Source organism: Mercenaria mercenaria, chromosome 13 (genome assembly GCF_021730395.1).
Source record: "Mercenaria mercenaria strain notata chromosome 13, MADL_Memer_1, whole genome shotgun sequence".
Lineage (NCBI taxonomy): Eukaryota > Metazoa > Mollusca > Bivalvia > Venerida > Veneridae > Mercenaria > Mercenaria mercenaria.
In genome coordinates this window covers 10,599,488-10,613,838 of record NC_069373.1, presented here as the reverse complement: position 1 = coordinate 10,613,838, position 14,351 = coordinate 10,599,488, and the positions used below count along the sequence as shown (strand labels likewise).

Sequence of the window (14,351 nt, the reverse complement as noted above, 5' to 3'; positions counted from 1 at the left end):
CGTCAAGGATGTACTTTCAAGTCCTTGGTAACATGTTAGAATCGAAATAATATATCTCATTTAGTGATATGCTCTTGAATACAAGAGCACCGCCTTGCGGGTGCTGACGCTCATCTGATTTTTTTTGTGTAATAGAAATATTGCCCTTCCCATGATTTTCTAAGTCTAAAAAGGGCCATCATTCTTGCAAAAAGCAGGATATAGTTATGTTTCTTGATGTACAGTGTCCACTTATGATGGTGAAAAACTGTTGCAAGTTTTAAAGCAATAGCTTTGATAGTTTATGAGAAAAGTTGACTTAAACATAATACTCAACCAAGAAAATGATTTTCTAAGTCCAAAAGGGGCAATAATTATTGCAAAAAGCAGGATGGAGTTATGTTGCTTGCTTTACAGGGTCAGCTTATGATGGTGAACAAGTGTTGCAAGTTTCAAAGCAATAGCTTTGATAGTTTAAGAGAAAAAGTTGACCTAAACATAAAACTTAACCAAGAAATCTGATATTTTCTAAGTCCAAAAGGGGCCATAAATCTTGCAAAAAGCAGGACGGAGTTATGTTTCTTGCTGTACAGGGTCAACTTATGATGGTGAACAAGTGTTGCAAGTTTTAAAGCAATAGCTTTGATAGTTTAGGATAAAAGCTGACCTAAACATAAAACTTAACCAAGAAAACTGATTTTCTAAGTCCAAAAGGGGCAATAAATCTTGCAAAAAGCAAGATGGAGTTATGTTTCTTGATGTACAGGGTCTGCTTATGATGGTGAACAAGTATTCCAAGTTTCAAAGCAATAGCTTTGATAGTTTAGGAGAAAAGTTGACCTCAACATAAAACTTAACCAAGAAATCTGATATTTTCTAAGTACAAAAGGGGCCATAAATCTTGCAAAAAGCAAGATGGAGTTATGTTTCTTGCTATACAGGGTCAGCTTATGATGGTGAACAAGTATTCCAAGTTTCAAAGCAATAGCTTTGATAGTTTAGGAGAAAAGCTGACCTAAACATAAAACTTAACCAGGCAACGCCGACACCGACGCCGACAACCGCTCAAGTGATGACAATAACTCATCATTTTTTTCAAAAAATCAGATGAGCTAAAAATCATTGTCATTCAGTCGTTCAGATGCGTATTATTATATCACTCAGTCTGCACTCTCGTGATATAATTCCTTCGCATCTGAACTCCAAACAATAATTCATTCAGCAACAAATCACTAAATGAGATATATTATTTCTTAAATATTTCTAATTCATAACAAGAGGGTCATGATGACCCTGAATCGCTCACCTGAGTAATATGAGCCATATGTTTCAAATGGCAAACTGATGCTAAAATATTAGAAAGTAGGTCAGTAAGTCACATTCATGGTTGCTTAAAGTCAGTTTTAAGATCAGTATGCAAAACTGTACATGTCATCCAAATTTCAAGGCTGTACCTCAAAAAAACAAGAAAGTAGGTCAGTAGGTCAAGGTCACAGTAAGGTGACACGTAATCACTTGGGTACATCAGGTAAATATAATTAAACAGTCTAGGAAATATGATCTGACAATTTTTTAAGTATTTTTTCCTATATAACTCATATAACAAGTGACCACCAGGGCGGGGCCTCTTTTCACCCCAAGAACATAATTTGAACAATCCTGTTAGAGGTCCACTAGGCAATGATACATACCAAATATCAAAGGCCTAGGCCTTGAACTTTCAGACAAGAAGATTTTTATTTTTTTCCCGATATAAGTCTATGTTAAACTTGGGACCCCCGGGGCAGGGCCTCTTTTCACCCCAGGGTAATAGTTTGAACAATTTTGGTAGAGGACCAAAAGGCAATGCAACACACCAAACATCAAAAGCTTAGGCCATGCAGTTTCAGACAAGAAGATTTTTAAAGTTTTCTCCTATATAAGTCTATGTAAAACTTGAGGCCTCTTTTCGCCCCAGGGGCACAATTTGAAAAATCTTCATAGAGGACCACAAGGCAATGCTACATACAAAATATCAAAGGTCTAGGTCTTGTAGTTTCAGACAAGAAGATTTTTAAAGTTTTTTCCTATGTAAAACTTGTGACCCCCGTGGCAGGGCCTCTTTTAACCCCAGGGGCACAATTTGAACAATCTTGATAGAGGACCATAAGATGATGTCATACGCCAAATATCAAGGCTCTAAGTATTGCGGTTTTGGACAGGAAGATTTTTAAAGTTTTTCCTTTTGGTTGCCATGGCAACCAGAGTTCTGCATGGAATTAAATTCTTTCAACAATTCCTGTGAAGTTTGGTGTAATTCTGCACAGTGGTTTTCAAGAAAAGATTTTTTTAGAAAATGTTGACGGACACACGACACACAAAGGACGACGGACATTGAGCAGTCACAAAAGCTCACCATGAGCCTTTGGCTCAGGGAAGCTAAAAAGCACTGATGTACAAAAAAAAACCAATTTTCCCATAATTTTATGGTCCAAAATGGCTGTAAACAGAATAAAATTGGATTTTGTCAGAATGGTAAATAGTCAATATTAGCCATTAATGTCATGATCTACAGTTGAACTTCGTTCACTTGAACTCGGATAATCCGAGTGCAAACCTTCGCTCAAACTCATCGTCAGGTCCTGGCAAAATTCCTATAATTTTAATGTATAATCTTTGATGGCTCAAACTACTGATAACTCAAACAAATTGTGCCGGTACTTTCGAGTTCGAGAGAACAAAGTTCCACTGTATAACAACTAGAAAATGCTTTTGTAAAAAAGCGCATGTCTCCCCCAATGCAAAGTCCTATAGGCGAGAAGTCAATAGGGGTCAGGAACGAAAGTCAAAGAGACACTGATGGTTGGCTGCAAAAGGGATCATCTACTTGGCATGTCCAGTCGTCCTGCTAAATTTCAACACTCTTGACCTAGTGGTTCTCAAGTCACTGTTCAGACTCCTGTGACCTTGACCTTTGATCAAGTGACCTCAAAACAAATAGGGGTCATCTACTCTGCATGTCCAATCATCCTATTATGTTTCAACATTGTAGGTCAAGTGGTTCTCAAGTTATTTCCAAAAAATTATTTTACATGAACAGGCCACTGTGACCTTGACCTTTAATAGACTGACCCCAAAATCAATAGGGGTCATCTACTCTGCATGTTCAATCATCCTATGAAGTTTCAACATTCTGGGTCAAGTGGTTCTCAAGTAATTGGGACTGGTTATCAATGTTCTGGCCTCTGTGACCTTGAACTTTAACGGAGTGACCCCAAAAACAATAGGGGTCATTTACTCTGCATGAACAATCATCCTATGAAGTTTCAACATTCTGGGTCGAGAGGTTCTCAAGTTATTGACTGGAAATGGTTTTCCATGTTCAGGCCCCTGTGACCTTGACCTTTAACAGAGTGACCCTAAAATCGTTAGGGGTCATCTACTCTGCATGACCAATCATCCTATGAAGTTTCATCATTCTGGGTCAAGTGGTTCTCAAGTTACTGACCAGAAATGGTTTTCAATGTTCAGGCCCCTGTGACCTTGACCTTTAACAGAGTGACCCCAAAATCGTTAGGGGTCATCTACTCTGCATGACCAATCATCCTATTAAGTTTCAACATTCTGGGTCAAGTGGTTCTCAAGTTACTGACCGGAAATGGTTTTCAATGTTCAGGCCCCTGTGACCTTGACCTTTAACAGAGTGACCCCAAAATCGATAGGGATCATCTACTTTGCATGTACAATCATCCTATGAAGTTTCAACATTCTGGGTCAAGTGGTTCTCTAGTTATTGATCGGAAATGGTTTTCAATGTTCAGGCCTTGTGACCTTGACCTTTGACAGAGTGACCCAAGATCAATAGGGGTCATCTACTCTTCATGATCAATCATCCTATGAAGTTTCAACATTCTGGGTCAAGTGGTTCTCTAGTTATTGATCGAAAATGGTTTTCAATGTTCAGGCCCCTGTGACCTTGACCTTTGACGGAGTGACCCCAAAATCGATAGGGGTCATCTACTCTTCATGATCAATCATCCTATGAAGTTTCAACATTCTGGGTCAAGTGGTTCTCTAGTTATTGATCGGAAATGGTTTTCAATGTTCAGGCCCCTGTGATCTTGACCTTTGATGCAGTGTCCCCAAAATCAATAGGGGTTGTCTACTCCAGCAGCCCTACAACCCTATGAAATTTGAAGGTTCTAGGTCAAATGGTTCTCCAGTTATTGCTCGGAAATGAAGTGTGACGTACGGACGGAAGGACGGACGGACGGACAGGGCAAAAACAATATGTCTCCCCCAGAGGGGGGGAGACATAATGATAGCTCTCAGACTATATCACCCTGTTAGAAACTCTCAGAAACACTCTGACCATCTTATCCTGCTGGAAACTCTCAGACTATAATCTCACTTTGTTTGATATGAGTAAGCAAAGGCAAGACATGATAGTAATCAATCAGTTATGGTGGAAACAGATTTCTTAAGTGACTACAATGTTCCATAGTTTTATATAATGGTATGCTTCCTCTTTCTAATAATGTCTCTAGGCTTTCAGAAGAGCAACATTTAGACAGCAGTCTACTGTCACAATGATTTATATCATTACTGTAAAAGCAAAATATACAGCAGAAAACACTTTTTTTTGTCCTCCAAAAATCCAATCTGTTCTCCCTTCCTAGTGTGTTCTGTCTGGAAATTACAGCTCCTTGCAACCCTTCTTTTGTACATAATTTGAACACTTAAAAGGTAAACTAGACCAATTCCTGCATATATTATGTAACGAATAATTCTTTCAGATTATAAAAAAAACAAATACATTCTGACTATAAACGTTTGGAATGTAAACGGCTAAAGTTCTAATTTAACTTAAAACGAAAGCATTAGTCTTACAGATGGTACGAGTGTCTGATCACTTATCGCAAAATATGTTGTTTCATACGTAAATGTGTACTACAGCTTAAAAACTGGAAGTCTTTTTAACAAAATGCTGTTACCGCATTACATTTAATTGTGAACACAATTAATTTATGTGTAAAATAAAATACATCTGATGAAGATTTTTACATAAGAAGTAAATATCTTATGATGAAATAATTTAGTGAATGATTGGCAATGGACATGCATAGAATGACTGTTTCTGTGTTCCACACACCACAACGTACCAATATGGGCGACTCCTCCAGAAGAATACTAATAATTTTAGTTTAAGATAATGCTAAATGCAGATGAATAGGATCTTTGTAACAAAATTTGTGAAGGGACATGCGAATTTTGTGAAATTTTGAATTTATTTTTGCTGCCACTGTGAAAATAATGTATTTTTTTTATTGTGAATGGGCTGAACATTAGCCTCTGTTACAGGGAAAAAAGCCCTGGAAGATGCTCCAAATGCAGAAATTTCTCTGGTACTTTTTTGTGCTAGGTATAATGCCCTGAACTCTTACCTAAAAGTTAGTGATTTTAGTTGGAGAAATAGCTTGAAAGATGACTTAAACTAGCGACCCCTAGTTCTGTAGTCCAGTGTGTTATCACTGGAATAATGAGGTCCACATGACTGTCAGTATAATTATTCTTTTTTTCTGTAATCTTTTTTTTTCCTTACCTGTTGATCCTGAGCCATATTCTTCAAAGATGTGCACAGGCTCTCCCACACATAATGACAGAGTTGTCTCCCCTGACCCTCTATAGTTACATATGGCTGAAAAGAGATTAAAATCCAAAGTTAATTAGCTTGCACTCTCAGTCAGACATGTTTATATTAGGCTAGTTTATATTGTTATTAAATTTCTGCACAACTTCAGTTTCAAATATCTGTAATACTGTGCAGCCTTCAGTTTTAAATCTATTTGTGTGGTAGGTTTTAAACATAATTTAACACATTCTACCTCATTTCAGACAAGTTGTTGACCAATGTAAGAATGCAAACAAAAGTGTCTTTGGTAAGACTGTAAGGCCTTGGATCATGCTGGTTTTTAAATGCTGTAGATCTGGTAACTTCCATATCACTTTCATTTCCAGATCTAATAGACAACAGCTTTAGTGTTATTAAGAATACAGTATAAATAGAGAACGATAACGAAAACATTATCAGAAAAGTTGATTATGTCTCTATTGGTAATTCGGGGTTTACTGGTTTTCTTTATAGTCAATAGGATTCAAAAGTAGTACAACTATTTTGTCACAGATAATGGTTTCACTACCCGATTCCCCTTTTCTCATTAGTAACATTTAACATATTATTGTTACAAATACCGTGGGAGAGTAGTACTCCCTAGATGTTTACACTATGGGAGATAATGCATCTTCATATTCATGAGAGTTTTGTATTCACCTGTCACGCTCACTGTGAATATAAGCAAAAGTAAGACATGCATGAATATTATACAATCTTCAGTACTTCAAAGGTAGCAAGAACAGAAGCTGGTCTCTTTCTATTCATTGATACATAATACATTACAAAATTCTGACCATATCAATAAGGCTCTAAAGAATCATTCCTCAGCCTATATATAGAGCTATTCAGGCCTGTCAGATGAAAATGACATGTGAATTTGTCAAAGACTCAAAGTTTTGATGTACAAGGTAGCCAGAGGTCCCATACTAAGGAACTCTCTCCCCATCCAGATAAGTTTGTTTAAGCTCCATTTGCTTTTTACAACACTTTAAACTAACCAAATTATCTATTCATGAATTGTTTTTAACTAGACTGAAAACAATAATTTATGGGCTGACTTAAATTGTAAATGCATAATTAATTAGAAAGTATACGCATTTATTTACTGTAAAGTTATTTTCATTTGCAGAAGAGACACTTATAAAATTAAATCTTTTGCCTTGAGATACAACTTTTGTTATTTAATGTTTAGTGCTAAGTTTATATTTGAAATGAACATTATCAATCATCACCATTTGCAGAATAAGAGGGGAGGTAACTTTGACAAGAGTGTTTACGCTTCATGCTTTCATTTTTCAAGACATCAACTTACATCTATGCGCAAAGAAACTAATAATGCTTTAAAAGATTATAACTAACAAAGTGTTTTAAGCATTGAAAAAGAAAATGTTAATTTTACTTTTAATTATAAAACCAATCTTATACATCCAGTATCTGGTCAACTTACACTATAGTGTCCAGGGGACAAGCGACATAACCTAGAGCCTATAGCTTTGGTATCCCACCTCACCTTATCCTAGGGTATTATGTCTTTTCAAAGTTTGTTAGGTTTTTTTTTTTTTTGCAAATGGTGACCTATCAAAACAATTACCCATTGTCAACCTGGCTAAAAGGTTTGTTTAAGAGTAAATAGGGCCATGTTTCAGAGAAAAAAAGTTTGAACATCACCAAATCATAGAAAGAAAGAATTGTTTTACATGAAAATTAAAGAGCATATAAACATTTATATTATTCTACAAAACCATTGTCAATTTACTCATATATGTACTGATCGAATTCTGGAAAGGGACTGCATGAAGGGGCCACTCATCAGTTTAAAAACTCACCATATTTAAAAAGCTGTTACGTGTCTTCATTTTGATGCATTTGCAACAATGTCCCAGTGCTGACTCTTTACATAACTAGGTTATTCGTTTATGACATGTTTATTTTTATTTCTTTACAAATGGCATTCATTTATAAAGGGGGACAACTCTTTTAGAATATTTTAAGTATCCAATTTGTAAAAATGTATTGGACAGGTAGGTTGTTTGTAAAGATGTTATTCGTTTACTAAAAATGTCTGTGGTTTTGTGATATACTGCTAAACAACTTGTTTTTGTGCTATTTTACCACTCACACAATAAGAAAGTTGTGTAAAAAGTTCTTTGAACACAGGTGTCAAACTGACAGCCCCTATTAGCAAAGGCAAGGTAAGTAGATGATACTCCTTTCACATGTACTGCACAAAGATAGTTATATCATGTTTTATATGTTGTATAATTATTTTATAAAATATTACTTTCTTTATATGATTTGGTGATGTTTGTTTTCATGTGGAAGAAACATCCATTTAAACATCAACACAAAGACACTATAGTACACTAAGATGTTCAAAATTTGTTTGAAACTAGAGCTACTTTTGAGAAAAGCGCATGTCTCCCAAAAATGCCTAATCATCTGAATAGTTATGCATCTGAGTCAACCATGCACCAATACATGTATCACTGGCATCTGTGTACAGAGTGATTTTCGGTAATTCAAGGGCCAAAATTCTGAAACCCCTGGGCTGATTTTGCTAGTTTTTGAACTTGGCCAAGGACTTATTGGCAAACACATTTTGTTCAAGTTTGGTGAAGATCGGATGAGAAATGTTCGACTGAAGAGTGCGGACAAGTGTGTACAGAGCGATTTTCGGTATTTCAAGGGCCAAAATTCTGAAGTGCCTAGGCCGATTTGGCTATGAGTCAACCATGCACCAATACATGTATCACTGGCATCTGTGTACAGAGTGATTTTCGGTAATTCAAGGGCCAAAATTCTGAAATGCCTGGGCCGATTTGGCTAGTTTTCAAACTTGGCCGAGGACTTATTGGCAAACACATTTTGTTCAAGTTTGGTGAAGATCGGATGAGAACTGTTCAACTTAGAGCGCAGATAAGAGTAAAAAGGTCAATTTTTGAGAATTCAAGGGCCATAATTCTGAAGTGCCTCTGGCGATTTGGCTCGTTATCGAACCTGGCCTAGGATTTTTAGTAAACACATTTTGTCAAAGTTTGGTGAAGATCGGATGAAAACTGTTAAACTTAGAGCGCGGATAAGATTTGTGACACACACACACACACACACACACACACACATATACAGACAGGAGTAAATCAATATGTCTCCTTATTAATACTGTCCATTTTGATCCACCTAGATATAAAAGGCTTTAGGAATCAGTCATTTTCGATACTGATATCTCACAAGGTGATAAAATATGTATTTGATAGCATACATAGTACAAACTTACACATCCCTCTACAAGACAAATGATAATATTAAACAACAATTTGACTTTTAATGATCTAATGCACACCATCATTCAGTTACAATGGATGCACATAAAGCAAGTTAATATATATCAATGCAGGCGGGCAAGCATAAAATGCTCATAAGTCATTTACCTAGATATAAAAGAGAAATTTACTAAATAAATATTAAACTGTCTTAAATTTTCTAAAAACACCTGCCTGTAATATATTTTGTCTAGCACAGACTTAAAGATGTTGAAAATGACTGGATTTTGAATAATATGTACTGGTGAGCATTTTGTTTTTGCCACTGTAAAGTAAAGGGATTTCCTGTAATTGTACCTACTTGTATTGAGAAGTTTTACCATTTACCTAGTCCTGCCTCAGATATTTGTTAAGTACCTATACCAGGATTTGAGCCACATAGTCATGATAGTGGAACGAACGGTCCACATTCATTTTCTCATTTTAACATATTGACTAGTGACCTGTACATTTGTTAGTTCTTGTTTTCAAGTTTTAATGGCTTTTGTTACCAACAAGAGGGCCCTACCGGCCACGTAAAGCTCACCTGACCTAGTCTCCTTACCCCAGATTACATGGAGACAAATTTTTTGACAAAGATTTATGGTGATCAGGTAGAAAATGTGGCTGCTAGAGTGTTAACAAGGTTTTTCTATGATTCAACCTAGTTAGTTGTGTCCTAGTTTAAGATCTCAGGTAACCCAGTTTTGAAATCTAACTTAAGATTTCAAATAAACATACATTCTTAATGAGTTTTATGAATATCAAGCTGTAAATTTGACCACTAGTGTGAGCAATGTTTTTCTATTATGCGGCCTAGTATAAGGACCTCCATCAACCTTTACCCTGCTGGCGGAAAGTGATTCTGCTTTGCGACCAGTGCAGACAAATATCAGCCTGCATGGACATGCAGGCTGATCATGGTCTGCACTGTTCACTATTCAGCCAGTTAATTTTCAGTGAACACCCCCTCGAACAATCAATGGTACTGCCCAGATTGAATGATGGAACTGTCCATTGTAGAAATTTAGCAGGATAATGGTTAACCAAGTTTGGAACTTAACCTAGATTTTATAGACACAAACATTCTGACAAAGTTTTTAAGAAGATCAAGCAGAAAATGTGGCCTCTAGAGCATTAATAAAGTTTTCCTATAATTTAACCTAGTGACCTAGTTTTTGACAGCTGGAATACCAGTTTTGAAAAAGATCAAAAAGAAAATGTGGTATATAGCCTGTTAGGTTTCAAGTCATCTAGTTTTTGACCTCAGGTAAGTCACTTTTGGTCTTGTCCTAGATTTCATAGGGACAAAGTTAACATTCTGACAAAGTTTCATAAAGACGAGGTAGAAAATGTGGCCTCTGGATGATCAAGTAACATTCTCTTTCAAGACTGTACTTTATTAACCTTTAGCACGCTGGTGGCAGTGATTCTGCCTTTGCGACCAGTGCAGACCAAGATCAGCCTGCACATCCGTGCAGTCTGATCATGGTCTGCACTGTTCGCTATTCAGTCAGTAAATTTTCAGTGAAAACCCCTTCAAATAATAAATGGTATTGCCCATATTGAATGATGGACCAGTCCATTTTTGAAATTTAGCAGGCTAATGGTTAAGACTGGGCTTAAATTGGGTTAAAGATGTTTTATGCAGTGGATAATATTTCAGACACTGCAATGTTCAGTCAATTTAAGGCATATCATTTTCAAGTATATTTGGTGAAAACCTTTCCCACACACTTTCAGTTGGACTTTATCCTTTTTTGTGAAACCATGAATGAAAGTTTTTTTATTCTGTTATAATTTCCTTTCATCAAAAGAAAAGAATATGTCCACAAGGAAGTTTACAAGTCATGATAGTAAGCATCAATAAATAAGACCAGGAAGTACTGAAAAATCTTCTGTTCGTATCTATGTAGTGTCATTACTTTTTTTTAAGTCAGCAAACCATATCTTTAACAGCAGTAATAGGGTATTTTGAACAGCTCAGAAAATGCATCATAATCTCAATAGTTTAGAAATAGAGAAAGGTTTAAGGGGCTTTTTGAAAAATGAAACATTGGGAATTTATTAGGAATTTATATGTATATGTAACTACACTGACTAAACTTAATCCTGAGCCAGATATCAAACAGATTCTTGTTTAGAGACACACAGTGTATGAATGAATCTGCATTTATAATACACAAAAGAAACTAATACCTGATATATCAAAAGGTGCATCAAGGTATTGTATCACTCTAAATGATAGAAGTTTTGAGCTTTTCACATAGATACCATAAAGACAAGGGCTGTGACTAAATACAGAGTTGGTGCACCTGTGATATATTACAGACTCCGGTATATACCGGATTAACTAAATTTGAAAGAAAACATCTTAAATGTATATATTTTGTAACCATGGTGATACTAACCCTAACCTCTAGTCAGTATATTATGCATTTGATACACTAAATGCGTGCGGACATGCAAAAAATGAGTAATTTTGCCGTGCGCTCCAATCGATAATAATTCCGCGCCTGCACAGAACGGCTGCACCAACTCTGCAATGAGAAACATTCAAAGACAAGCACCCTGCACAGGTTTAAGGTGTTAGACCCCAGTAACAGAGTACCTCCTTTTGAAGAGTATTCAATTCCTACCATAAACCTACTTTGATTGAAATATTGATATAGATCAGGTAAATATGGAGCAGCTGACAGGAGTGTTAACAAGTATTTTCTTTTTGACTTAACCCCCCATGTTTTACTTCCACATGACCCAGTATCTAACAACTTGACCTAAATTTAATCAAGTAAAACATTATTACCAAGTTTCATTTAAACCTTTTTCTATTTGACCTGGTGACACAGTTTTAGACAATCACAACAAAATGTCCAACTGGACTTAGATTTCATACAGACACACATTCTTATCAGAATTTAATGCAGTTCACAAACAAAATGCGTCTTTACAGTCTTCTACTATTTGACCTAATTTCTGATTCAAGGTAAACTAGTAATTACATTGTGTAAAATTTTAGTGAGTCAATCATACTTACAAAGTTTCATCATGATTGGGTCAAATTTGTGACCCCAGAGAATATTATCAGTGAAACTGTGGTGATTATGCACAATAACAACACGAGCTTGTAGAACACGAAATGCCCACCCCCCACTTGATGCATTCAGTAACTGCACACGGAAATGAAATTATTTGGTCACTGTGCACTGGACGTTTAATGTACTGACCTCAGATCAATAATTATGGGTGGTCATAAGCGACCTTTGTATCAAATGTGTGATCTTAGACCAAAGCATTTTCTAGTTATTTGGTAAAAAAAGTTCTACTGTTCTGGGTCAATGTGACCTTGACCTTTAACCTACTGACCTCAAAATAAGTAGGTCCCGGTCATCTGCTGGTCATGATCAGCCTCCCTATTAAGTTTCGTGATCCTAAGCCCAAATATTCTCAAGTTATCGTCCGGAAATGGTTTAACTGTTCCAGGTCACTTTGACCTTGACCTTGACCTACCGACCTCAAAAGTAATAGGGGTCATCTGGAAACAATTTAACTGTTCTAGGCAACTGTAACCATGACCCTTGACCTACTGACTTCAAAATCAATGAGGGTCATCTGCTGGTCAGGATCAATCTCCCTATCAAGTTTCCTGATCCTAGGCCTAAGCGTTCTCAAGTTATCATCCGTAAACCGTTTAACTGTTCCAGGTCACTGTGACCTTGATCTTCAACTTATTGACCTCAATATCACTAGGAGTCACCTACTGGTCATGATCAACCTCACTCTCAACTTCCATGATCCTAGACCCAAGCGTTCTCAAGTAAACGTCTGGAAATGGTTTAACTGTTCCAGGTCACTATGACCTTGACCTTGAACCTACTGACCTTAAAATCAATAGGGGTCATCTGCTGGTTCTAACCAATCAAAAATTATGTAGTCAACTAACCCTACCAACTTTCATGATCCTAGGCCGAAGCCTTCTCAAGTTATCATCCAGAAAAGGTTTAACTGTTCCAGGTCACTGTGACCTTGACCTTTGACCTACTGAGCTCAAAATCCATAGGAATCATTTGCTAGTCTTGACAAACCTCCCTATCAAGTTTTGTGATCCTAGATCAAAGCGTTCTCAAGTAATCATACAGAAACGGTTTTCCTGTTCCAGGTCAATGTGACCTTGACCTTTGACCTACTGACCTCAAAATCTATAGAGGTCATCTGCTGGTCATGACCAACCTCCCTATCAACTTTTCATGATCCTAGGTCCAAGCGTTCTTGAGTTATCATCCGGGAACAGATTTGTCTACGGACCGACAGACGTACCGACAGACGTACCGACCGACATACCGACCAACCTACCTACATCTGCAAAACAATATACCCCACCTTCTTCGAAGAGGGGCATAAAAATGGACAAAGTGATCAGTGAGCTAAAAAATTAACACAAACTAATAGATAAATTAACTCTTAATTATCTGTCAAATGGCTAATCTGACACAAAAGCACTTGCAAAAACATAATAAGCTGGGTATAATATTATATAACCCAACCAGGAAGTAACCTTTAACATGTATAATGTAGAGAAGATGTCCTGTAAATTTTTTATCTTAAGTGGCTACTTGACTTAAACAGAACATGAATCTAATCAGGTATTCTGCTTAATTCCAAAACATAGTTTCCTGTTCAATGTATAATATGAAAATGTTTCACCCCTTGACTGTGTAATAATGTTTGCTCTCTGACTGTGTTAAAGTGTCTGCTCCCTGTCTGATCCTTGACTTCATCAAAGCTTGATCTCTGACTGTTTGCTTTTTGACAGTGTAACAGTATTTACTATATGATTATGTAACACTGTTTGCTCTTTGATTTTGTTATAATGTTTTCTCATTGACTGTTTAAGTGTTGTCTCTTTGAATTTGCTCCTTGACAATGTAATAATTTTTGGCTATTTGGCTATGTACAATGCCTGCTCCTTGACAGAGTAATAATTTTTACTATTTGATTGTATAACAATGTTTACTCCTTGACAGTGTAACTAGAGATTGTTTTTCATGAAAAACATGTCTCCAACCACTTAACATGCAGAAATTGTAAAATGCAATAGATCAAGGGTCATAACTCTAGGTCATTATCACTGAACATTAACATTCCAACAATATACACAGCTAGGTATGGCACCGATCACTTTTGTGGTATAAGAGTAGTACAGAATTCATAGAATCAAGGGTCATAACTCTGTTAAAAATCATTTATCAATATACAACTATGCTTGGCAATGATCACTTTTGTGAAGTTACGTGTGTATCTGCTTGCTGGTGGTTTAGCAAGTTGTGTCAACAAACTTTGTGGCAAACAATCAGACAGATGGACAGCACTTAATCAATACTACCCCATCACATGTTGGATACTAATATTTGCTTCATGAC

At 36.5% G+C, this 14,351-nt stretch overlaps 1 protein-coding gene across 1 annotated transcript in view; it reads right to left on the bottom strand.

Annotated features, from left to right (window-relative positions):
• The window catches only part of LOC123529857 (dedicator of cytokinesis protein 3-like), a 213,829-nt gene that overhangs the window by 179,801 nt on the left and 19,677 nt on the right, over positions 1 to 14,351 (bottom strand). The window contains exon 2 of the mRNA XM_053520723.1: positions 5,561 to 5,656. Within this exon, the coding sequence (XP_053376698.1) occupies positions 5,561 to 5,656 (96 nt within the window). The remainder of the gene's footprint in view (positions 1 to 5,560; positions 5,657 to 14,351) is intronic.